This window comes from Venturia canescens, chromosome 2 (assembly GCF_019457755.1).
Source record: "Venturia canescens isolate UGA chromosome 2, ASM1945775v1, whole genome shotgun sequence".
NCBI lineage: Eukaryota > Metazoa > Arthropoda > Insecta > Hymenoptera > Ichneumonidae > Venturia > Venturia canescens.
In genome coordinates, this window is record NC_057422.1 from 22,881,280 (window position 1) to 22,907,372 (window position 26,093).

At 34.7% G+C, this 26,093-nt stretch overlaps 2 protein-coding genes across 5 annotated transcripts in view; one reads left to right on the forward strand and one right to left on the reverse strand.

The window, feature by feature from the left end:
• Positions 1-905: 905 nt before the first annotated feature.
• LOC122405845 (uncharacterized) lies at positions 906-24,295 on the reverse strand. Of its 3 annotated transcripts, none has more exons than XM_043410861.1 (5): positions 24,109-24,295; positions 2,913-3,322; positions 2,434-2,618; positions 1,768-2,014; positions 906-1,339 (listed from the first exon to the last, which is right to left on the reverse strand). In XM_043410861.1, the coding sequence occupies exons 2-5, from the start codon at positions 2,944-2,946 to the stop codon at positions 1,143-1,145; spliced, it is 663 nt and encodes a 220-aa protein (XP_043266796.1). In that variant the 5' UTR covers positions 2,947-3,322; positions 24,109-24,295; the 3' UTR covers positions 906-1,142. The 3 variants fall into 3 exon arrangements, with proteins under 3 accessions (XP_043266796.1, XP_043266795.1, XP_043266797.1); XM_043410860.1 differs by lacking the exon at positions 24,109-24,295 and adding an exon at positions 12,134-12,215; XM_043410862.1 differs by lacking the exon at positions 24,109-24,295 and adding an exon at positions 6,505-6,582.
• The window catches only part of LOC122405843 (cholecystokinin receptor type A-like), a 55,771-nt gene continuing 35,528 nt past the window's right edge, over positions 5,851-26,093 (forward strand). The window contains exons 1-2 of one of the 2 annotated variants that reach the window (XM_043410852.1): positions 5,851-6,045; positions 21,828-22,292. In XM_043410852.1, the coding sequence (XP_043266787.1) occupies positions 21,918-22,292 (375 nt within the window). In that variant the 5' untranslated portion in view covers positions 5,851-6,045; positions 21,828-21,917. Of the gene's footprint in view, positions 6,046-13,399; positions 14,009-21,827; positions 22,293-26,093 lie in introns of those variants that run through there. The other variant, XM_043410853.1, reaches the window with a different exon arrangement.

Below are 26,093 nucleotides of genomic sequence, written 5' to 3' on the forward strand. Positions count from 1 at the left end.
TGAGCGACCTTTAAAAATTTTTTTGTTTACTTGATTTTTGGAGGGGGCTCTTGAAACATGATAAATTAACATATTTTCATAGGAGACGCTGAAAAAAAAATAGTCGATTTTTTGCGCCACCCTAGTGTATATCTGTAGTAGGATCTGACATGCAAAAAACAATGGTTCCATTCGTTGTCCGTTCCAAATTAATCCTTCATTTTAAATTCCGTACAAGTTTGAGCAAACGAATCAATTCATGATATATAAACTGGTGCGAATCTGAACATATCATGTGGATTGTCACAAAAATGAATACTGAAAACTAATAATAATAACTATCAGGCGAAGTAGATTTGAAGTTGAAATTAATACTCTAGAAAAATTTGTGAAATTTGATTTTTTTCGTAAATTTGTTTCAACTGGGCATTTAGAAATCTATAATTTCCGAAGGATAAGTAAATTAAAAATTTACCCTCAGACATTATTGGTCTTGGACACGTTAACATCGAAAATATTTGTGCGACCTCTGCAGCGTCACAAATTATAAGGCAACCTCGTTTGTATGTGAGGCGGAGTCAGTATGGCGGAAGAAGAATAAAGCTCAAAGTTTTGTGAAAGGACTAGTCTTAACATCACGTATGTGTGTGTGAGATATGGAAAAAAAGAGTGAAGAAAAAGGGAGATTGAGAAAGAAGCTTGGAAAGCTCTAAATTGTATGCAAAAATAAACAACACGAACTATAATAAACACTTGGTGTTAAATATTTGTGGCTATAAAAGTATTACTTATGGGCATAATTATTTTATTAATTAATACTCGCACAACACACGCGAAACGCATAGTAAACGTGATTCTGTCATTAAAAAAATACCAGCATGAAGAAAAAAGAAAACGAAGATTTCCTCATAATATATTGCACTGGATTCATTCTCTTTTCGCATTTATTTCACGGCGATAGTTTTTTTTGCAGGCTCAGCCACAACACAAATGCTATCGTATTTTTATTCTTTCCGTATTTGTATTTTATTTCGTATTTTTTTTATCGAACGATGCGACTACGTCGCAAACGCGTATTCATACTCAGATAATTTTCAGACAGAATAGTTGGGGCACACGCATTTTAGTATTGTTGGTTTTCTTTCAGTTGAATCACTCTTCTTTCAAGCAGGGTATTCAATATCCGTGGAGTTTAGGACCGGTGATGCAATTCCAGGATGTATAGGAGACGAGAATGTGCAGGTGGGCGAGACATTCGATTTTGGAGACGAGGGTGGCTTTGCGAAAGAAGATTTATTTTCCTCCGGAAATGAGACGCTCAAATTTGGCTCGGCAGTCGCGTTTCCACTTCCTGAACCATCTGGGGATGAACGGTGAAGTACAAAATTTCAATGTTATCGAGTTATATTGCGAATTATTATTTTATCCCAAAGTCATGCTTCTGAGGCAGAACGAACTGAATGAAAAACGATACTGAGATTATTCCAAATAATAAAATGTAAAATGTTCGTGTCTGCGCAATATTACGATTTCAAAATAATTATCCGAGCAGGAACGATTCTGTCGGGATGAAAAATATCTCTGAAGTTCGTAGTTTTTTAGTTTCTTAAAATTTTTACACTAATTTTCGATATTCCTGCCCGCGAAATTCACGAACACTATTCGCAGGCGAAATTTTCACTTTTTTTGGCATTCCGTGTTGCTCTCCGTACTATTTCGAGGCGATATTTGATAAAACGATTTTATATCGAGCAGAGCTTTAAAAAAGTAGACGGTGTATCCCCTTACTTTTCCATTGCTTGAATATTCTGGTAAAAACTCCAACCCTGTTGAGATTTTGGCTGGAATTTTCATGCTCACGAGTTCCAGTCGATTTTCTACGAAACATGTGACTGAGGGATCCGGATCGAGAATTGTTGAAAAGCTTTCTCGGTTCTCCGTTTTTATCGACGAGCTTTAACATTCTTCCAAGAGAATTCGACTTTTCTTTTCTCGACTGTTGATCCTCAAGAGACTCGTTCCCAATGCCTAATGCCTTGTCACGAAATACGTACGTCAGAGTGGTATTTTTTACGAATTTGATTTTCGTTCATGCCTCACCCCCGGAGATTTCACGCTCGCGATTATTTTTTGCTCTACATTCTCTTCAGTTCAGTAGTAAAAGCTATTTGACACTATTGCTTATTTTTTATTTATTTTTCATACACGTTCTTATTCGGTCGGAGAAATCGAGGTGTGTCAGCAAAACCAGTAGATGGACAACTACTATTTTTGAAAATTCGTAAGAATAATGAGCGAGCGAATAGTTAACAATCCGAGGGTGAGTTTTCTCGTTGAGAACGTGGTTACGATTGCTGTTTACAAACTTGAAGTAGTAGAGCAAATCAACCAATACTTAAATCGATACGTAAGAAAAGGGAGAAGGGAGAGAGTATGAGAGAAAAAGGGAATTACAGGTTCGTTCGAAATGTTTGTCGCACGATTGGAGTTGATCTTGAACAGTTTTCCCATCCGATCGAGGGTCGCTGTTTTCAATTTCCTGGCGTCCTCGCGAGCGGCAATAATTCTCGATAATTTTCTACCCAATTCTGGTGATCCCGAAGCCTCGGGAATATCTGTGTTATTTCCATTTCCTTCGCCTGTGTGCGTGTGGTTTTGTACAACGTTTTTCATTATTTATATTTACGTTGATTTTTTATTGTTGCTGAAATAGATTGGCAATTAAAGCAGAATTGGACCATTCCCCTTGCGGTTACGGTGCTCCAGCGATCGGTCATTTCCTATTCTCTATCAACACGTTTGAATTGTACCCTCGAACCAAGCCAAATAGTGAAATATGATGACATTCAAAACGAGTTTAGTTCCCTTCTGCAAAATCGTCCAAATGCTTGAACCACCAACGAACAATGAGCTAATTTTTTTCTCTTACTAACCGTTACTAATTGGTTCGTCTGGGCACTTGTCCATTGAGAGTTTCGACGATTCACGTGACGGATGAAAAAATAAAATGAAATAAATGGGAGGACGAGTGAGAAGAAGGACCAGCGAGAAATGAGATCAGAGTCGATAGCTCTTTTCTTTTTTTTTCTTTTTCTTCTGTTTTTCTCTACTTTTTCACCACTCGCTCACTCACTCTTCCTACAACACACACGACGACGACGATCCTTCGGGATCCTCTTGACGTTTATCCGTCCGCGTTGGAGATTCGACAGCTCGTCGCCGGCTATATGCCGAGGTTTCTTTCGGAGATCCGGGACAATAAATCAAAGCCTCGACCATCCGGAATCCGGAACCACGCTCGCTGTTACGTATGTATAGGATTCCTCTGTCCGCTTGTATCGAGCTACGGGAAAGGATAAAAAAAAAATAGACGAAACTCAATTTATCGAAGCATTAGCTACATACGAGAACGAGAAAAAGAAGAGAAAACAAAAATTAGGCGGGGGTCATGCGAACGAATGAAAATTTTGAGATGAAAGTGAAAATCAGTGACCGAGTTTGACGCGATCCGTTCGTCGATGGAGAATTGGAATGAGAGTGGTTCCAGTTTTACGGTGTCGTATTCTACCTTTCGCCGTAACCCTTTCTCGGATTTAATGACCCGATTCCCGTATCTTCGTCGACCTCGCTCGGGATGAATTTATCGTCCCTCTTTTCTGTCGGCCGCAATTCAGAGTACCTTCTCTCGTGATATATCGACTCCCTCGACCAAGTCTCAACTATACACTTCGTGCTCACTCCAAGCTCTTTCTACCCTTTTAACCTATCTCTTCCTCTTCCTTTGCTTTCTTAGACCTCGCACGTTCACGGAAAATCTTTTTTTTTCATTCCCACTCTTATCCTCTTTCTTTCTTTTTTATTTTTTTATTTTTTTATTTACCCCGTGAAATTTTTCGTCCGGATCGTCCGGATGCTCGAGCTACGCATTCTTTTGCGCACGCTTTCTGCTCCTATCTTCTCAAAAAAAAACGTCATACCTTTTTTTTCACGGGGTTTCAAAGTCCGAGCATGCCATTCGAGGCTTTTTTCTTATTCCCTGGCAGATCGATTTTTTCCCCTATGAATTCCCGTCCGATATATAGATTTTAACGATTGCACAACTTTTTTCTCTTTATCTACCCCAACCCAGAAAACACTCGTCATCCAATGGAGTGCCCAGATAAAAAATTAGAAAAAAATTCGAATCGTGGAATAAACGAAAGGAAAAAACTTAGGTGTCTGCTATGATTCGATTTTCTACTGTTTCCTTCGGTCTTCGGGAATATCGGACTAGCATATGTAGATATACAAAGAGTCGTTGGTGCGAGCAAAACTGACGTGGAAAAAAGTATTGAAAAAACGCTGCTAAAATGTCTTCGTTGAGGGTTCGGGGCTTATGATTAGTGCTTCCGATTAACACATTGCAGAATCAGCGCGCGTCGATTCTCTCCTACATGCGAGATGATCCATATTTTGATGATCGAAAGGAACTTTGTTTCTGTTGGACAACATTTTTACTTCGACGAGGCCAAAAAAATACTTCACGGATGGGACTAAATAATTTTTAATGCTGAAACAGATTATCGATCGAACCAACAAACTTTTCGTGCGGCTAAAGAAATTTCTGATAATGCAATAGAATATCATTGGAATGAACCCATTTATTCATACACCTAAACGATTACCGTTCAGTCAACTTAATAATTGGTATTCAAACGAATTTTTATTGAAACGACTCAAAGGCTCGAATAATATCAGTTGTTTGAAAAAAACGATTTAGCTTCAACGATTTTATCGTTTCATCTGTGTAAGAAATCTTCGTTATGACTTGGTCCGACACGCTGAATCGTCTGAAAATTCAGTGTTTGTAAATCAACGACAAAATTAGCGTTTAATTCCACCATCAAATCCACTTTGCCTTTGACTTCCTCCTTCTTCTTTTAAATCAACAACATATTATTTCGCGTTTTATGCGGTCATCGAATTTTTCTTGTCTTTGATTTAAACCAAAACTTGTCGAATTTGCTTCTATAAACTCTCTATACGTTTAATGAAATGCTTCATAAATAATGTGTAGGTGGCAAACGCTCAGAAAAACGATTCAATTTTTGTCTTGATCAAAGCAAAAAATTTCTCTGTATCTGGGGTTCCTTGATTGTTGGAGAAAAAAAATATATATATGTTATAGTGAAAAACACCGAAGTAAAAGGCAACTCGAAGCGTAGTCCGATTTTTATGGCTTCTGCGGGTATGGAAATTCTACTCGTATGTATAACGTATGAACAAAACGCTTGTTTTTCGCCGGTAAATTTATAAGGCTATAGTACGATATTTTACTATCGAATGGCAGGTATTGAATGCTGGTTAGTTCGAATGAGAATCGCACTCGTGTGAATTAGAAAAGAGTGTTGGAAAACGATAAAGTTTTATTCGGTTAGAGATTATGTCAGTTGGATCGAAAGTTCGATGACCATTTATTGACAAAATAACGGAGAGCATTGAAACAATTTAGCTTCGTAAAAAAAAGGTTTATGAAATGCGTAAAATAATGTAAATGCGGTTTATAATTAGTAAGCGGGGAGGAGAAGATAAGTTCGCGAGCAGGGAAGTGCGAGAAAATTCTATGTATGCACGTGAGAACTGCAGCGATGATTCACTTTCAGCTGGTTCATGCACTTTTCAGATTGGTCACGGAGAAAAAGAGGAATATTTTAAATTGCTTTCAGTATTTATCGGTGTACGTGACCAAGGCATAAAGTATTAGAAAAATTCGGTAGGAAAAGGTGTTGCCAAGGCACGGGTGATTCGAGAATTCGTTGTAATTTTACTTATGTTAAAAATATTTCGAGAGATTTTTTTCAAGTTTTATAATAACCGCACGAGTTCGTGAAACGTTCTTGCCTAAATGTGATGTTTTGAGAGATTAACATCGGCTGACAATTCGATTCCTCTTTCCATAATAAGTTAGAAGAAGGAACCCTGAAAAGTTACGTATCTCAGAGACGCGTGGCTTTTCATCGTATGACTTCAGTATTGTGTGAAAATGAAAAGAATACTGGGTTTCATACAGTCCGAAGCTTCACGAAAGTAAGTTCGCCAGCATATATCGCTATTTTCTCAGAACGTTATACAGCTCGATTTTAAGGAGTTTCGGTACAGGCGATTCAATGTTGCCATGCAAATTCAAAAATTCAAAAAGTTCAGAATTTTATAAAATTTGGTGAACATATTCTTTAGTGCCAAATTTGACAACACAAATTTTTTAAGATTTTTCTTCTACACAGTTATCGAGTAATTGATCACTAAAGTTCACGTGTATAAGCATAGTGTTTCCACATATATAGGTATACATTCCGGGCATAAGAAATCTGCTTTAATGCGTAATTACTCGATAACTGAGTAGAAGAAAATTTTGAAAAAATTTGTCTTTTCGCACTTTATGTTGAAGAACATTATTATCACCAAATTTGATCAATTTCTTAATATTTAGACTTCTGTACCGAAACTCCTTAAGAACGCTAGTTACAGGCTCGGTCCCGTACAAACCTTGTTTTTTCGAGCCACTTTTCATTCTCTTCTTCTGTCTTTCGTCTTTACGTTGCCACTATGTGAACCGGATTTTATCGCACACACGTATGCCCCGTCGAGCTGTCGAGCAGAGTTTTCTTGAATTGTTGAAACGCCCTCCCTAACCACATTTCTTACAGAGGCTGTGGCCTCTTTTTGTTTTAAATAAAAGGGCCAATTATTTTGTCCGATAAATGTGAAAATACGTGGAGATACAATATTTTTCGTTTATATGTGACAGTTTTAATCAAAGTTTTCATTTCAAAATGAATAGGGGAGACCGGGGCTAGTTGGCCAGAAGGGCAAGTTGACTAATAAATAATAATATTCAAACTCCGGAATGTAAACATACGCCTGGTTGATATATAACCGCGACACATCGTTTAAGGAGGGTGGATCGCGACGATACAATGCTGCCATGCTAAACCATGTTAAAAATATTTAGAATTTCAAAACGATAAGAATTTAATAAAATTTGGTAAATGCATTATTTAAAAATATATAAGACAATATGATTTTTTTTAGATTTTTCTACCACATAGCTCTCGAGTAATTGAACAATAAAGTTTACGTGTATAAGCATAGAGTTTACATATGTACAGTTATACATCTCGTGCATAAGAAGTTCGATTTAACGCTCAATTGTGCGATAACCATGTGGTAAAAAAATTGTATTTGTGTACTTGATGCCAAAGAATGTTATCACCAAATTTGATCAAATTCTGATTATTTTGATTTCGTGATCCACCCTCCTTAAACAGTAAAGAATTTTCATAAATCCGGGTACAAAACCAAATTTTAACGTCAATCTCATCTAACTCTTGCTGCCTTGATTTTTTTTCCAATTATTAGAATAATCCACTACATGGATGTTCATATATTGAACTATATATCTGCATAGTATTTTTCTCAATTATCACTATAATTTGCTGGTTGAACGTTTTGTAGCTAAAAAAAGCAGTGTGGGGTAAGTAGGACTACAATGGTATGGGGTTGGCTAATACATGTGTAGACATACATGAGTGCTTTAAATAGACCCACTCGAGATGTGCCAGTAAAAATATAATATTCTATGCATGTAAGAACTGTAATTCTAAATATTGATGAAGAGAATGAGGATCAAATGGACAAAAATTATCGTTACATTCACTTATGTCAACATTTTGTATTCATTGCTCGAATCATTAAATGAATAATATTGATAACTGATCGTTTTTATTAATTTCACTAATACGTAGTTGATTATTAGGTAGATAAAATACCATAGTCAATTTGGCCCGAGGGGTTGGTTGACACGAAAACGATTCGTCAAAAAAGCGATTCAATAACTCAATTATTTTTTTATTGAAGAATTCAAATTTTCATTTGAGATAGAGGAAGTTTGCTTCTACTCTAAACAATCATTTGGTTTTTGATATCGTCTTTAGTTCCTTCTTTACAAGCAATAGTTTGAAAAGTTGGCGAACCAGCCCCGGTCTCCTCTGTAGATGATTAAAAATCTTTGTTTTTGGTGGTAATCCTAATTTTAAGGGCAGCACTTATTCAACGAATTCAACAGCGTTAAGAATATCGCCCGAAGCATTACACAGCGAAACGTCATAAATAAAAATCGAGCTCACTCCTTGGAAAAAGGAGCGTTTTGATATTTTGTTTTGGAAGCTCAAAAAAGTGATATATACATTTGTATGAGATTTTAGTCGCTTCGTTTACGGGTATCGAACGATTCGCATAATTGGGAGCACTTTGCCTCGAGGAAAAAGTGTGGGGACAAAGTGTTGCAGGGGAGACCAGACCCTAGAGCAATTATCTTTTTCATTTGAAAAGTGAGCGATGCCGCATTGGGGTAGTTAGAGTATTTGTGGAAAAGTGGGAGAATAAAAAAAAGGAGAAAGAGCGAAGCTTTTCGTCAAGAGCATCGAAACCTGTGAGCGTAATCTCGTTACTCCAAGGTCGTCTCGGTTCGTTCAAGAAACTCCGTCTTTGGGTCGTTACCTCCTTGAGAAACGGCATGTGGACTACCATTATGAGGGCTAACGCGAAAGCCCTCCGCGAGTCTTCGCTACAAACTTCGCGCCGAAGTCCGCCACAGCTTACATTCTTTATTGAGTTATGCATGCTGCTCGTCCTTTTTAACGAATAAACCTTTTTTCGGTTGTTCTGATTAATTTCGTATTCAATAATCAAGTCTAACCGTTTCGCTCTCGTCATTTCTATCATAGTCTCGACGTTCGCAGCATACAAAATATTTGTTATGTACCAATTCAAATATTCGAAACTGCGCGATGCTCAGCAATCATTCAATACAAAAACAAGGAAAATAACGGCGACTGGAGCGAAGTTTGTTCGCCGGATAAAATCGAATGCATGCATGTGCGTGGATATGCCATATCAATTCTGATACCTGTTTCATTTGATTCTTAAATCAGAAATCTCGTTGCAACAAAATACGGCGTCATTTTCTTGACAACTTTTCATAAAGCCGGGTAACGATATTGTGATTGGAGCTAGAAAAAGATTGAAATTTCTTACAATCAAATCTAGAAGGACAATCAAGAATCGAAGTAGGTTTTCTGTTGAAAAAAGATCAAAATTTGAAATAAAATTTCCGCAAAACTACAAGTTCAAGGCGGATTGATAAAAAGATAGAAATTTGGATTGGTAAATTGAAAAAAAAAGAAAATTTGATAGAGAGTAGTTAAATAATAGCTTGATTTGTGTATTTTTGTGTGACTTGCGTTGTTTTTTTTGCGTTGTTTTGTTTCTTTTTTTCAATCTCCGTCGACCGCCTTTTTCTAGAGGACAATATTTTTCTGTCCAAGTTTCCACCTGAATTTGCTGCGTCGTTGTCTAAATCTTCGAGAGCTTCGAATTTCACCAGACTCGCTCGTAAATTCATATTTTTCTCAACGCGATTCAGCGAGTGTGAGTGGTATAGGAGTTAAATTTTTATTCTCCAGATGTTACAGTCCCTTCAGGTTTTACACAATATATCGATAACTCGTACACAAGAAAATTTTAGCTGCCAGCAAACCTCCCGGTTTTCTTCTTTTGCCACGAGATGGGAAGTAAAAGAAAAAAGAAATACTCGTACTTTTTACGCGGCTGCTTCTCAGTCGTTGAGTTTCCCTTTTTTCATCGCTGCTCAACGTTTTACTCGCAAATTTTAATCATTATCGCGGTCTCTCACTTTCTCTCGTCCTTATAATTCGACCAATAAATAAATCTGTACGTAAATTCCGTTCAAACTTGCTCCAAGTTTCCCAGTTTAAACAAAAAAACATCTCGTCTCGTTTTATTCGTATATTCATCCTTCTTTTTTTACAGATGTCTCCACTCGCTGCTAAAGCTTTATCTAATTGAACTTTGTATCGTCGTTTGCAGTTTTTTTTATCGACATAAACAACAATTTATATCAATGAAGAAATTTATAACTATGAAAACATTTTTTTCGTTTCTTTCGTTAAAATACTTGTGAATCGTAAATAAAGTTTTTCACTTGGTACAGCAAGAGCGGAAAAGCTCTTCTTATTACGGTTTACGAGTTATCACTTCCATCCCAAGATGCAACGGCTTATATTCGATGTTGGCACGTATAGTCTGCATCTCATCAAATATTTCGCATGTCTCGGTGGACTTGCACGCTTTTATTCTAATAAAAGCACTCCACGTCTATGAATTATGCTGCGTGTTGTTCTACGATACAGAAGAGTGGCTCCATCATTTTTATGCAAGACCGAAACAACATATTGTTTGAAAATCTATATATGATACAATGTCGGAATTGCACATCATTTATTTGCAATTTCCAAATTGATTCTTTGGTGTCGTCAAATCAAAAAGTTTGAAAAAACAGGTATTCGTTTATTTATGATGCAATAATTTTCATACTCATGATACTAAATATACGAAGATATTCGTTTATTTATGATGCAATAATGGTCATACTCATGATACTAAATATATTATGAAGATTCTAAAAGTTAATTATACTGACAATGAGATATTTATTTCTGAGTTCCAAATTGCCCAATAACATTCAGTTTTAATGAAATTACTGAAAAACGAAGTAAATTGGAGCACACTCGTACCAGATTACAAGTCAAAGGATCAACAAAAACAAGGCGTGCCAGCAAAAAGTTAGATAGAAGAGTAGAATTTAATGAAATTTAAATAGGGAAGACCGAGGCAAAACGGAGTATTTATAAAAAATTGTGGAAATGATTATTATTTTTTTCAATCTTGCAACTTGATTCATTCGTTCCGGAAACAGAAAAAAAGAAATACTTTTAAAATTTTCAAAAAATGTTTTTGAAAAGGAAGAAGAAATTTTTTAAAAAAGGAACACTGGAAAAAAGAAGAAATTTTGAAAGAATTCAAATTTATTTGCTACTCTTTTTTAAAAGAAGCAGTCAAAGTGCATTGGATTAAAATTGCAGAGAAAAAAAAATTTCTCCAATATTTAAGGGGTACTCCATTGTACCCCAAGAACATTTTTCCTTTTTTTTTCAAAAATTGCAAAAAATTCGGTACGTTTCTTAGTGTTTTTGAAAGTAAGAAATCGATGAAGCTTCTCAAATTTATGAAAATTACGATATTTCTTCAAAAGTGACTCGTTTTGCCCCGGCCTTGCCCCTTGTCCAATTTTTAAGTACTGTTGTATCGTGTTTACTAATTTTTTAAGTTGCGTTAATAATTGCAATAAGATATTTTATAATCGATTACACAAATTTGTAAATCAATTATTGAAATATTTCGAAATAAATTGAATGATGCACGGTTAAAGTTGATATCTCAATATCTTTGAAACTGAAAGATATTTCGAATGTGGATTCATATATTTCTCCATTCATTCATTTCATTTGCTCATTTCTCAGGTGGATAGATAGCCCGCCCTGCAATAACCACAAAAAAAAGACAGAGTTGGAGGGTTAATTTTTCTTTATAGATTCGTTATACGATTTTCATATACACTCCAAAAAGATATCGCGTATTCAGGTTGTAATACCGGGTTTTATGAGGTTGAATCCCACTGAGAACGTGAGGATGACGATGAAAGGGATCAATGGATTTACTCGAGATTTCAGCGTTTCGCAAGCCCACGAAAGGGACCTTGAAGATCGGGGTTCATTGAAAATGGAAACATTCATGTGCCAGGGAAATCGAGCCGAACATTTTTATGGCGGGATCGTTGCATTGGGACAAAACATTTTTGAAGAAAATCGCAAAAATAACGAAGAGAAATAATCCAAACTTAAAGTTATATCTTTTTCGGTCTTTATTCGAGATTTATGGTATAACTGTGACGTTGCAAGCCGCAAATCACTGTTAAAAGAGGACGAGAAGAAGTGCATAAATTATACACGTTGGAGTACAAATACCAAATTACCTTACCCAACGTGAAACAACAAAGTTTTTTCGCTTCGTTGGGAACGAATTTCTCGGAGCTCCCCTGCGAGTCACTGTCTGAACCCTGAACGTAGTTTTAGGTTTTGCATTGAGCGCGTTATCGCGCATGGACTATTAAAGTCATTTGTCCTTCTACGATTTTTTATTTTCAAATCTGACCAACAATTCTCGGTGAAACTCAGTTTTTTGAAATTTTTCTCACATTTTCTTTGTTTTTTCTGGCTTTGACCAATTGAAATTCGGTGTGTCCTTGAGTAGCCGACTGTATCAGTATATATAGCTTCGCGACAGAGACTCTGAGCGCCGCGCTAATTCAATGTTAAGGAGTGGTAGTCCGCAACAATCCTGACGTTCTTATAGGATCATTCTAAACCAAAATACAGTGCTGAAAAAAAAAATTATTATTTGCTGAATACGAAAAAAATTTTTTTTCGACGTTTGGTACCGTTAAAAACGTGAGAAGCGTGTTTAAGAATGTACGTGCGCGTTGTATTGGTCAGTTGACAGTCTTTCCCATATATTTTTTTAAAAGAATTACCTCCGTCATTCATATACAGCAGAATATTAGTAAAAAAGCCTTATATTAATTTTTTAATCGTGAAAATTCATTCCGAGTCTTTCACATGATTCAATAGAATATTGCGAAAAGGCGACGTTTGACAAGGTTGAGCGTTGTCAGTTGACAGACTATTAGATCTGAGATCACCATATATAATCCTAAAAAGTACTTTAATTGACAAGTGTCACTTCCATTGACAAAAGTTGCGCTAATGACAAGTGACGTATGGGCCTACAAAATTTCAAGATTCATTTGTCGTGTTCAACTTGATATTTATAATTCAGATGCCCGTTGTTCCCCCCTTTTTTAACGTACCATTAGATTCTGCGTGATTCAATTCATATATATAATTTTTGACATCTAGTTTAGGAATATATTAAATTTTGAGTTGAAGATGGTTGAAGAGGCCAGTAAATCATTGTGGCCATAGGCGACATGTTAATTTCTGTACTTTTCGACTGTTAATATTTCAAACAAACAGTCGATAACGGGTCTTGAAATTTTACACACAGATAGAAAAGAAATCTTGGATTGTAGGACATAAAAAAATTAAAGTGCTATCTATAATAAAAACAACCCTCGCGCCTGTACATTCTTAGTATGATTGAGAGGCATAAAAATGTTTGGAACGCGCGGTTCAACGCGAGTCACACGCAAGAATCGCTCGATAGGTATGTCACGTCCGTTAATTGATCGTATCGCGCATTGCACGAGGACACAGAGCTTCGGTTGTAGAATTAGTGTCTTAACGGTGCATGTTGCAATTCTGATGGTACATAGATTTGAAAATGTAATCATTGGGTGTTCTCGAATGGGTGGCACGGTAGTATGGAACGACAGCGTCGAAAGTGGGGGTGAGGAAGGAGCAGAGGATCCTCACGCGACAGCACAGTTCGGCACGCGCGCGCGTCAAGAACGGCCGACCGAACGTCGACCGTAATCACTTGAATATAGTAAAAAATGACTAACGGTTATATCGGTTGAAAAATTATCGGAATATTCAAGGTTTTTGAAAATTCAAGAGTCGGAAAAAACTTTAACTTTGGATAACTTCCATTTCGTCATCATATTTATTGTGTTAGTCGAAAATAATAATCAACATAAGAGGCATATATTGAAATTAATTAACAAAATTCAATTGTGCGTCTAAATAAAATTCTTGAATGATCGAGATTTTGTGAAGTAATTTTGAACTTTCGATACTTAGTGAATTATTGTTCGAGCTGAAATTAGTTCCACGTCCACTCATATTCATGAATTTTTTTTTTTTTTTTTTTTTTTAATTTACCATTTTCGATAAAAAGTGGAATTTGAGGATTATTCAACTCTTGAAGAGACGCGTTGAGATCGTGAGCCGTGGACATCGATCACCTCTGGGATCATAGTGTTACAATAACAACAGGTTCATCAAATTACAACGGCATCAGCAGCAATGGGATGAATATCTGAAATTATTCAAATGTGAATTTGAAAGAATTGAAACACATTTCACATAGAACTCGAGTACTCTATTGATATGTGAGTAGAGTGAAAAAATAATAATGAAGATAGTGATCGACGAAAGAGGCAGAACCAGTAAACGAAAATTGATCATCCTTTTGAAAAATGTCGAGAGATATAAAACAGAAGTTTAATTTTCATTCAATTGGTGATTTTTAATAATCCACTTGTTCCTAAATAGGATTTTTCGTTTCATTTTTTATCAATAACATTTGCGGTGAGTATCCGACGAAGGATATAACAAAACCAAAGTTTTCTGAAATTTTTTCACCACTCCGAACTTTTCTGAAAATGTCTCAAGCATCAATTCCAATAAGGACTTGTCGATCTCGATATAATAATCAAATTTTCTGCCGCATTTTTGCTTGAAGGAGTGCACCCGTGAACTTGCGAAAAATAAATTGTGTAGAGTAAAAAAATAATTTGAGAATTATGATAATATATTTGACGAGATTCTAGCATGCAACCAATTTCCTTATATTTACATTCGTAGTTTGGAGTGAACGTAGAATTTTTATTTACTTTAGAGAAATAAAAAAAATAATTTAAATAAGGAATTAAAAAAATAATTAAAATAAAAAAAAAAATAATTTGAGAATTGTGAAAATACATTTGACGAGATTCCAGCATGCAACCAATTTCCTTATATTTATATTCGTAGTTCGGAGTGAACGTAGAATTTTTATTGACTTTGGAGAAATAAGTTCCTTCAGATATCTTTTTAAAGGTTATTGGAGTGAAAAATAAGAGATTTCCGAGCAGAGCCGTGCTTGTCCAACTTTAGATTTTATTTAGACTTTTGATATTAAATACTCCATTCGACTTTTCAATCTGGTCAAGATATTCCACTTTGCGGAATTCACTGATCAATCTTTCTCAGGATCTATCAAAGAAAGTTTTGGATTCCATTTAATATCGCTTCAGAAAGATTAATTGAGCTTGAAATCAATGCTGGATTCTTCTTTTCTAAAGAAACCAGATGGAAAAGTTGTGCACTTCGGACTCGAGAAAATTTCACATTTTCCGATATTATAACAAAATTTATTCAACGTTTTATGAAACGAATTTAATATGCGTGTTTTTGCTTTGAGTATATTGCATACTGCCAATTTCGTTGAATATTTTTCTTACAATAGTCGATTTTCTATTTATGATCAAATCGATGCTCGGCAGAGCGCACTTGCTTCGGGATCATATATACTTGATATCAGTTTTAAATACGTTGACCGATGATGAATTCGTTTTATTATTATCTGAGTTATTTTAATCGATTTTTGGCTCGAAAATAAAATAGACAGTAGTATCGTTGGATATCATAGCATCAGAGGAAGCGAATTCACTCGTCAATATTGTTAATTCCTAACGTAATGTTTAAAAGTCATAGCAATATTTGCCCAAGGGAGAAAACATGGAAGAAAGTTAACTATCTAACCATTGGCCGAGTTATTACATTTTCTCACTCCATACGTTCGTTATGTTCACTATCGATGTGGAAAGTAGAAGAAAATTCTGTCAGAAATATCATGAGGAAACTCGTAAAATTGTACGCAATTCAATTAAGGTTGTTCAATACCAAAACCCAATTTCTTACGGAAATAAAAAAAAAATATATGTCGCGTAGAAAAATCTAACGAATCGATATAAAAAAAGTAGTTCTACCGTTTAGTTTTTCAGATATTGCAAGTTAAAGTTCTGTGGTTTCTCCATCTGAACACATGGTAATCGTCAAACAAAAAATGTGAACTGAAATAACTCGAGAACAGTTTTTACCATTTTGATTTAAAAAAACATAGTGTTAGAGTATCTTCTGAAGAAAAAATTAAAAATAAAAAACATAATCTACCGTCTAGTTTTTGAGAAAAAATGATTGTAATAAAAATCGTATGAGAATTTGAGTAGGAAAATTTCAAGGTTCGCGACAGGGCAACGGTGTCGAGTGAGACGGGCAATGATTATCACTATACTTTAGGACGCTGCGCTCTCGTCTCAAACAGTTGCCTGTGCACAATGTTGTCACGATTGAAGCGCTTCTGAGCGTTCATTTGTATGCTCGTATTGTGCATACGGCATGAAGATTGTATTCTAGCAGGGGCGTACGGAAAAGAAAAAATATAAAAATTCAAAAATCACGAGCAATTATGAAATTCTAGTAAAACATCGTAAGCATATATTTTTTTACTGATAATTAACGATAATTTGAAGGATTTTTGGGACATACTTCACAACGAATAATATTCACACAGAAAGGGGGCTGCACCCTATTTTTTATACGGCACTTAGCTATCGTACTACGTTAAAAAAAATCGATAGTTCTTGATTATTTGAATGGAAGGCAATAACGAAAATGGATTTATGAAATACTGAAGAATTCATTCAATTTCTGATTCCGATTGCTGTGAACGTACTTCTTTCCATCATCTACAAACTTTTATTCTGGCTTTCGTTTAGTCAAACAAACGCTGCAATGGCATTTGAGAAATAAAAAAAAACCTTTTCCCACTGGTCAATATTTTCAACTTAAGTTTTCCGGATCGCGATATTTCAATTCGACTTTCCATGTTTTGTTTTTTACGAATTATTATTGTTTTTTCATAAAAAAAAGTGTTTTGCGGAATGAGCAAGAAATTAATTTTGTAGAAACTTCGCCAGGTACACGTTTTATCGAGATATAAAACACGAAGATTGCTTATATTGAAGGTACGACAAATGCACTCTTGCGACTAAGCGGGTTAAAAACGTGAGAAGCTGTAAGGGTGTTCGATGAATTGTAAAATTGAAAGTAAACGGTGCCGAAGGCGTGCGATTTCGGTATTCGTGTTTTGACAAGGCAACAGCAAAGATAGAGAGAAATTGCGAAAACTGAAGAAAAGCAAATTATCGGAAGATGGAAGTTCAAAACTTGTACAGCTCGAACGGAATGAGGTTTTATACAATGATGCTCCGCTGCGACTTGTAGGAATGACAACTGTTCCCATAGCGAAAGTAATATTTTTCATGGGAATGTAGAAAGAAGAATTGTATTTGGGATCAAAATAATTGGACGTTGAAAAGACTACAGAAAAGTGTTTAGTTAAATCGATAACTGATGGTATTGATATTCCGGTATTGTGTTTCTCATTAACTATTCATGTGGAAGGTTTAAAAGGCCGAACCAATATCAGGTTCGATAAAAATGTAGCATGCAGAAACGTATATACATTAGGGTGATGCGAAAAAATCGATATTTTTTTTTCTCGGAGCTCCAACGAAAATCGTTAGTACATAAAAAAAAAGTAATTTTCCCAAAATTTCAGATTTAAAAAAATTTTTTTGTATAGTGCTCAAGCCACTTTTCGATATTTTCCTGGCTTTTTTCTCAAAAATCGCAAAGCAAAAATTTTTTTTTGCTTTCATAGCAGAAAGTGTTAGTACTCCATGGAATTATAAATCTAATAAAATTTGTTCACTCTCAAAAAAAAATTAAATGGCTACCTCGCATAATTTATTTCTTTTTTTCTGTATATTTCGCTATAAATGATGAGATTAAAAAACGTGTGGCTACAGATAATTATTCTTGTCGTCCTTCGAAAAGAAGGGTGAATGTACTTTGCAAAAAAATAGTTTTTCAAAATTACATGTTAGAACAAATATTTTTGCGTTTTCTCAAACGATTGGTTTCAATTTTCTTGTATTTTTCATACAGATATATATTTTTATTGACGAAAACTTTTTTCTTGCTAGGGCATCGTACAAAAATGACAACATACCAAATAAAGCTGTGTTTTGCCGAATTCAAATTAATTTTCTCTTTTTCAAAGTAATGTTTTTCACCACAGAAGACGTTATACTTTGGAAATTTTCTAGTTTTCCCTTTTGTTATAAAAATTAGTAAAATATTTTGACTGAATTTTAATGGAAAATAAATGTAGGCTTATGAATGCGAAATCGCAAAAATGTTTAGTTCCGATTTCTTTGTTTACAATCAATAACTATTTGAGTTTGTACAGGGAGGCAACTTTGTACAATAGACCTATTTCGATTTTGTTAATTTAATTTTTTTTTATAGTAAAGATTACGAAACCGATATTGGAAGCTTTATGATAAATATTTGCGATTTTGCATCCATTAGTCTCCATTTTTTTCTAACAGAATTTGGTCAAAATATTTTACTAGTTTTTATAACGCACGAGAAATTAGAGAATTCCCAAATTTTAACGTTTTCTGCGGTGTAATATCAGACTTTGAAATAATGAATTTGGCAAAACACAGATTCGTTTGGCACGTTATCATTTTTGTACGATGCCCTAGCAAGTTTTCGTGCATAAGAGTGTTTATGTCTATGAAAAATACAGGAAAATAGAAATCAATCACTTGAGAAAATGCGAAAATCATTGTTATAACATGTAATTTTGAATAACTATGTTTTTGCAAAGTACATCCACCCTTTATTTTGGAAGGATGACAAGAATAGTTATTTGTAGCGCCACGTTTTGTAATCTCATAATTTATAGCTAAATATACAGACAAGAAGAAATACATTATGCGAGGTAGCCTTTAAATTTTTTTTGAGAGTGAACAAATTTTATTAGATTTCTAATTCCATGGAGCACTAGCACTTCTGCTATGAAAGCAAAAAAAAATGTTTGCTTCGCGATTTTTGAGAAAAAAACAGAAAAATATGGAAAAGTGGCTTGAGCACGATCCAAAATTTTTTTTAAAAATCTGAAATTTGGGGAAAATTACTTTTTTTTTGATGTACTAACGATTTTCGTTGGAGCTCCGAGAAAAAAAAATATCGATTTTTTTTGTATCACCCTAATATACATATATCTTAGAGCAATTTCATAATATTAAAACTCGGAATTACTAATATTCAGATAAAAATCAGGGCCCTTCTAAAACTGATGCATCATAAGTATGCGTACAGAGGAAACTGAGAAAGTTATTTTCAAGAAAGTTAATTAAATAAAAAATTCAAACGAATCCTCCTGTAATGTACAAGAGATATTATTGTGCATCGATCAATGAAAAATATTTTGCACAATAAATATGTTCAAGCTTCTGTTATAACCTCCCAGTTTATATTGCAATGAGGGCAATTTTTCCTTTTTATTTCGTCCAGCGATCAAATTCTATTCTGTATAAGAACTTACCTATTCTGTTATTGAGCATATTGAACTGATAATAAATCGCATTTGAATAAATTTTCAACCGGATTCTGCCGTACAATTTCGTTTTTTTATGATTGATTTTTATTCGAATGAATAGTGATGGGCCAGACAAGTACTTTTAATACATATTTAAACATAATTTGTACCGATCTAAAATCGACGTCGAATCTTGTGAATAATACCAGGGAATCCTGAAAGTCTGAGAAGAATCGATTTTCTTCCAAGTCTCTGCTATCATAGTGTAACAAATGACTATACCTTTGATGTGATTTTTTTTGGATTTAAACGCTTCTTAGAGCAATTTCATAATGTTAAAACTCGGAATTACTAATAAAACACTTGTCCTCCGATTGATATCATAAATTTAAGTGCTGCACGTAACTCAAATGGTAACTTGTTTTATTCATAAGGACTTTCTCAAGTTCCTGATGGTACCCGTAGGATATTCTGAATTATCATTAAATACTTGGCCTCGAATTGATATCATAAGTTTTAATGCTGGACGTAACATAGAAAGAAATTTTTTTCAATTGATTTTTTTTTTAATTTTCATTTTGATTTTTTATTTCTTACGTTTTATTTGATTTTTTTGACACTTAAAAATATATATCTGTAATACATCTATGTAAGATTTATTTGATCACAGATGAAAATATCTGGCCTCGATAAACGTTTCAACAATTTTTTAAAATTTCGTTTTACCGATACAGAAAGACATTCCTAGAAAACATTGACAATCGGCTCAACATTGGCCAACTCTGAGCCTCACTTGGCCGATGTTGAGCCAATTGTGGATATTTTCTAGGAATTTGATCTCCAACGGGTATTTTATCAGATGTTTGATGGGAAAATTGATTTAAGGTATAACTGGATGGATAGGCTCGACCAAAAATGATATCTTGATCGGAATTTCCGTACTTCGTGATGCAATAAAAATCTGAAAAAATTCAACAACATTTGGAAAGCTATGAACAACAATTATCAATAATAATATTGCCCAAAAGTTAATAACAAATTGTTTAAACAATTAATTATTCAATAATTTTGCGGTGACCTATTGTTGTTTTTTACGAATCGAATGTGCGCATTTTTCTGAATGCTCATGATTTTTTTCAGAATTTTCATGGATTTTTGAAATTCTCTTTTTTAAATTTTTTAAGTCGTGGCTCTATTTGTACATTTTTGATCCAGTAACCTTGAGACTTTTCAAAACTGATGGTAAATATGTCTTCTAAAACATATCCAAAATTCAAATTTTTTAAAATTTTTTTCAAAATTTTTTCAAGAAATTTCAAAAATCCACGAAAATTCTAAAAAAATTCATGAGCATTCGGAAAAATACCCACATTTGATTTGTAAAAAAAAACAATAGGTCACCGCAAAATTATTGAATAATTAATTGTTTAAACAATTTGTTATTAACTTTTGGGAAATATTATTATTGATAATTGTTGTTCATAGTTTTCCAAATGTTGTTGAATTTTTTCAAATTTTTATTGCATCACGAAGTACGGAAATTCCAATCAGATATAATTTTTGGTCGAGCCTATCCATCCAGTTATACCTTAATTTGCATAATATCATTGCGTATTCACGCGCAAAATTTTCCTCTGCGTTGATTATTTTCCACAACAAATTTAATAATTTATTGTCAATTTGTGATGGATTATTTTTATTTACGGTAGCGCTCGAGTTTAATCGTTCATAAAATGTGTGGTCCAACAAAAACCCAAGCGTCCGAGAAAATAATTGGCAATAAAGGAATCTTCAGCTATGCCAGTGGTCCAGTAATTGATCATTTTAGGTAAAACGTAGACAGAAATTACTTTGCATTTTCATACTGGCGTGATAAGAATACCTTAATGAAGCACGGCGCTTTAATTGGTCAGTTCATAATCAATGTTTGTTTCTTTACTTTGATATTATTCCACAAAATCAGCTTACTTCAGATGACGTAAACTTTTACATCGGTACAACATTTGTTTTTAATTCTTAACTTTATTACTAAGACGGAGCGCGTAAGCTGGTACTAAGACCCAATTAACATGAACTTTACGAAAGCTTATGTTGTTCACAATCGCTCCAAGGACAAAAATTTTCTTATTGAACCGAAGTTACAACTAAAATCATCAACGCAGGGTTGGTTCGTGCATTAACTTTTTGCAATATTTGCAAATTATTTTGTTTCACCATGAAAAATGGTTTGTTGACGATATAGAACTAAATATTTTTATTGGAAAAGAAAAATTCTTTAGCTCAACAACATTTTTATATCTTATTGGATTTTTTTTCTATAACGCCCTAACATCATTATTTTTTATATTTTTTATAGATTACGCGAGATTTTCCGATAGTTTACTTGATGTAATAATTCAGTAGGAATTGAGATGGGGATAGCAGGTTTATGAAAACATTAAAATCAATAAAAGTGAGAATGTTTATCAGATTTTTTAAATTTCTCAACGGTTTTACCGCACCAGTCCATTTCGTCTCTTCCTCTATCGTCACGAACGTCGATCATTTTGTAAAAGCCTCCAAGAGAATTGCACACAGCCATTCATTCATAATGCACAACTTTGGCGCATTTGCTCTGAAGCACAAATAAAAATGATGAAAATTTCGAGTCGATATCTTGTTTGAATGACGAATCAATGCACTCTCAATAAATAATAATTATTCTGTTTCAGCGTACCAGAAAATTTCCACTAGATGTGCAGTTATCATTGGTCTTCTAAAAAGAGGCATCTTAATGAAGGGAAAGAAGGCCGCAAACAAGCATGGCGGAAAAAAGAATGTTAGGCAAAGTGAATTTCACACAGAGCGACGCAATTTCAAGTGATAATTGGGAACAAAGTGACGTCAGAATAATCGGAGATGGAAGATTTCCGATTGTGGCTAATAACGTGGCTTTTGAACTGATGAATACGAGCGTTGGCTCGTCGACGACAACAACCACCGCTACAACGACTACAACAATAGGGAACACTTCGAGCTCCGGTACAGCGGACAATGGTAGCATACTCGAAGGCCTCATTGTACCCCTCTATGCGATTATATTTCTTCTATCTGTAATCGGCAACTGTCTCGTACTGGTTACTCTCGCCAGGAACAAGAGAATGAGGACCGTCACCAACGTTTACCTGTTGAATCTCGTACGTATGTCTTCTCTATAAATCTCCTATGAATACAGTAACTGGGTCACAGTTGGTGTTTTCAAATCCAATATTTAGTAATTGAAAATTAATGGGTATATCATGACAGAACTTATCACGAGCATGCATTCGATTAATAATATCACAAGAATTTTAAATACTGTGGATCGTTATCCCAGGGTAGAATCACGGCTTCCCCTTGGTCTTTCCCACATACTTTTGCAGTATTGCAGTATTACCGGCGACAGTGTTGTTATTGCGTGAGCTATGGTTGGTATATAAAATAAAAAATGAGCTGAAGAACTCAGTCAAAATTTTAACCAAGAATAAATAATTCTCCAAGTTGTTCTCCCCCTCGTAACCACGACTTTTTATTGCGTGATTTTTCGATTTCAATTGTTTTCGTATCTTTCGATCTACTTGAGGCTTAAAAAACTCCATTTCTTTGTAAACAAACACTCCCCGACAAAAAATGCGTTCTTACTTTCATAATATATTTAAATCAGAAACACGAGGCACAGTAGGACGGCCATTTTTTTTATTTTGTTTCATTGTGTTCTATTTTATATACCAGGGTGCATTTGTTATTATGCGTAGGGTTTTTGATTGCGTCCTCTGCAATATTTCAATATTTGAGTTTCTGGCTGTGCCCCATAACTGTATGTCATTCGTCCGTATTGGTTTAATTATCGTCTTGCAAATAAATAGTTTGTTCTCGAACAAAAGTTTTGAGCTTTTGCCGATGAGCCAGAAAATTCGTTTGACCCTTACGTTTGGTTCGCTTTTTTGAATTTTAATGAGTTTGGCCCGTGTTAATTCCCTGTTGAGGTGCGTTCCGAGGTATTTGACTTCTTCTATACGTTCGGTAGCTGTTGCTTGTAGAGTGAAACGTTGGGGTACTTACCTTTCCAGGTAGCAAACGTGATATAAACTGATTTGGTTTCGCTAGCTTGTATTCACCATTTGTACAGCCACTGCTCTATGGTGCTTAAATGTCTTTGTAGCAAGTTGCTTGCAATTACGGAATTTCCATGTACTGCTAGTATAGCTGTGTCATCGACGAACGATGTTGGGTTATAAGTCTACTGTGTAGATGGTGTACAGGACTGGTCCGAGAACGTTTTGTTCTAGCATGCCTGATGTTATTGGAAATGGGAATAGTTGTGACAAGTCTTGGCTTTGCCGTGCTTAAAATTATCTGTTGCTGAGGTATGTTTTGAGGAGTAAAAAGTATCGAGGTAGCGATCGTATTATTTTGTAGAGCAGCCCTTCGTGCCAGAGCTCGTCGAAAGCTTGCTTGACATCTAGAAACACGACAGAGTAGTATTTTTTTTTTTTTTAATTGAATTCGAGATTGCACTATATATTCTATTCACTTGTTCGATTGTCGAATGGTTATTTCTAAATCCGAATTGGTGTTGTGGGATTAATTTATCGTCGTTCATTCTCTCAATAATTTGCAATTATTCGAATACTTTCGGCAGCGTTAATAGCAGATTTATAGTATGACATGACCTCGTTATGGGGTTTGCTCGATTTTAAAAAGCGGATTATTCGAGCTATTCTCCAGTGCGAAGGAATATGTGGGTTTCGGATTATTGCGTTAAATAGAGATGCAATGAAAAACGTGGCTTTTCTTTGGCAGCTCTTTGAAGATCTTACGACCATAAATGAGTCAATGAACATCTACAAATTTTGTGGGTTCTCATGACTGTTGATTTTCATCTCAACACCCACGCTATTAACGAAATGAGACGAAGTATTACGAAATGAGAAAAGTTGAATAAAAAATTTAGTATTGACATTTTTTACTCACTTAATGCTAATTGCGGCCGTAATGAGAGACTGTATTCGAGCCTTCGGGGCTACCGTATAATGGAAAAATATCGTGACAATGGTTTTCCCTTAAAAAGTGAAGCTTTTTTCTACGCATCACACGGAGGAATAATGTCACTGTGTCGCCTTGTTTCCCGTTTCATAGAACGATAATATCGCATGTTTATCACTTGCCAACAAAGCCAACAATAACCATGACGATGGAAAATACTTTGTACCAGTTAAAAATACGGTTTGTGTTTATTTTCTTGGATATTTGTCCTTGAAAACTTAATTTCTGGTCTGGTCTCTGAGTGAGTTTAAAAGTCATCAACTAATTTTCGGCACAGTAAAATACTTTTTTTTATAAACGGAAACAATTTTCGATTTAATTTTCCGTTATTATTTCCAGTACCTCTGAATGGCGAAATAGAAATTTTCCTTCAAAGACTCTTTGTTTATTCGAGGCTTGTACTTTATTATTATTATTATTATTATTATTATTATTATATTAGACGCTAAAAGACATTTAGAATCGATAAGATAAGCTCTCGTTGTTATTGTTTCCTTGTAAATCGTTATCCACTTTTTTTTCGAAGCTCCTTTTTGTTTGAACACCTACACCACCCACCTTGCTTGCACATTGATCCACTTCCATTATATTCAGCGTAAGTGGGTGTGAGAACGTGACCAATTTACACAAACTGTTAGATGCCAGGGAGATTCAAGGCAATGGTAGCTGTGACGCAGATTTTGACTAAATTCGTTTTAACATAATTTTGGAATGTTCATTTAAACATTTTTGTTTTTCAATCACATTTTGCCGATTTTGTAATATCAATTTATTTTGAAGTTTTATATATTTTTATAATGGAACACAATATTTTAGTTTTTCAGACACATTTTTTTAATACATACACGGAAACGGAAAGAACTGTTTATTTTTTCTTGTCAAGTTATCGTCGGGAAATATTGGATTATAATGAAGTATTGAAAATATCAAGTTGCATGTATTCTTTTTTCGTTTCTTTTACCGTCGAGGGCGAAAACCGATGTGGAATGATAATCCAATCGCAGTGTGGATGAATACTTTTTGCTTTTCTTTTAGTCTTCCGCGAAAGCCGAAATTACTCGTATCTCGTGACTGGGTCGAAACTGGAACTGGGATTTTTTACTATTTTCCAGCTAGTTCATATTTACTTGAATTAGTTTTTTCTTAGTATTAACATGGGAATGAAAGAACCGAATAAATCGAATTTCAGAATTTCGGAGGGTATCATAAAACGAAGTTTGTGACTGCAGGGCCGAAGTTCTTTTTAAAAACTTATGATTCATCTGCCTGCTTTAGAAACTGCTCACAAAGAATTATTTCTTTATTTTCGAGATATCCGTTGTAAACATGTTTTTAAAATAAAAAGTAATAGAGATCGAAAAATTGCGCTTTTTCTGAACGAATTTATTCTACAAGCATAATTTAGAATTGACAGAAATAGAAATCTTCGAGTTGTCAGGGATGAGGAAAACAGAATGCAACAAAACGTGTCCAAGAATATTGAGACGGTAAATAAGATCTTGTGGCATGTCTTTTCCGCTCGACGTCTCCATACGTCTTCCGACATTCTGGAACATTAGTCTACCAATAAAAAGAAAAGAGTGCGAAGCCGGAACTTTCAACGAAGAGAACAAATTCCACTAAGAATGGGGTTTAAAATTTACGTTCGTTCGTGAAATATCGCAGCTTCGAAAACAATTTTCAGGATTAATTAACTTTCACGACTGCGTGAACTTAGAGACGATAAAAGACATTTCGACAATTCTCGATCGAATTTGGAAATTCATGAAAATAAAAGAAATTTTCTATTTGCATAAAGTTTTGGGAGATGAACAGTGAACATGTCATTCGACATTGACGAGTCCGTGTTTTTGCAATCGTCACCCGAAGATGTTTTCAAACTGTTTCCCGTCAGTTTTTTTCCCGTAACACAT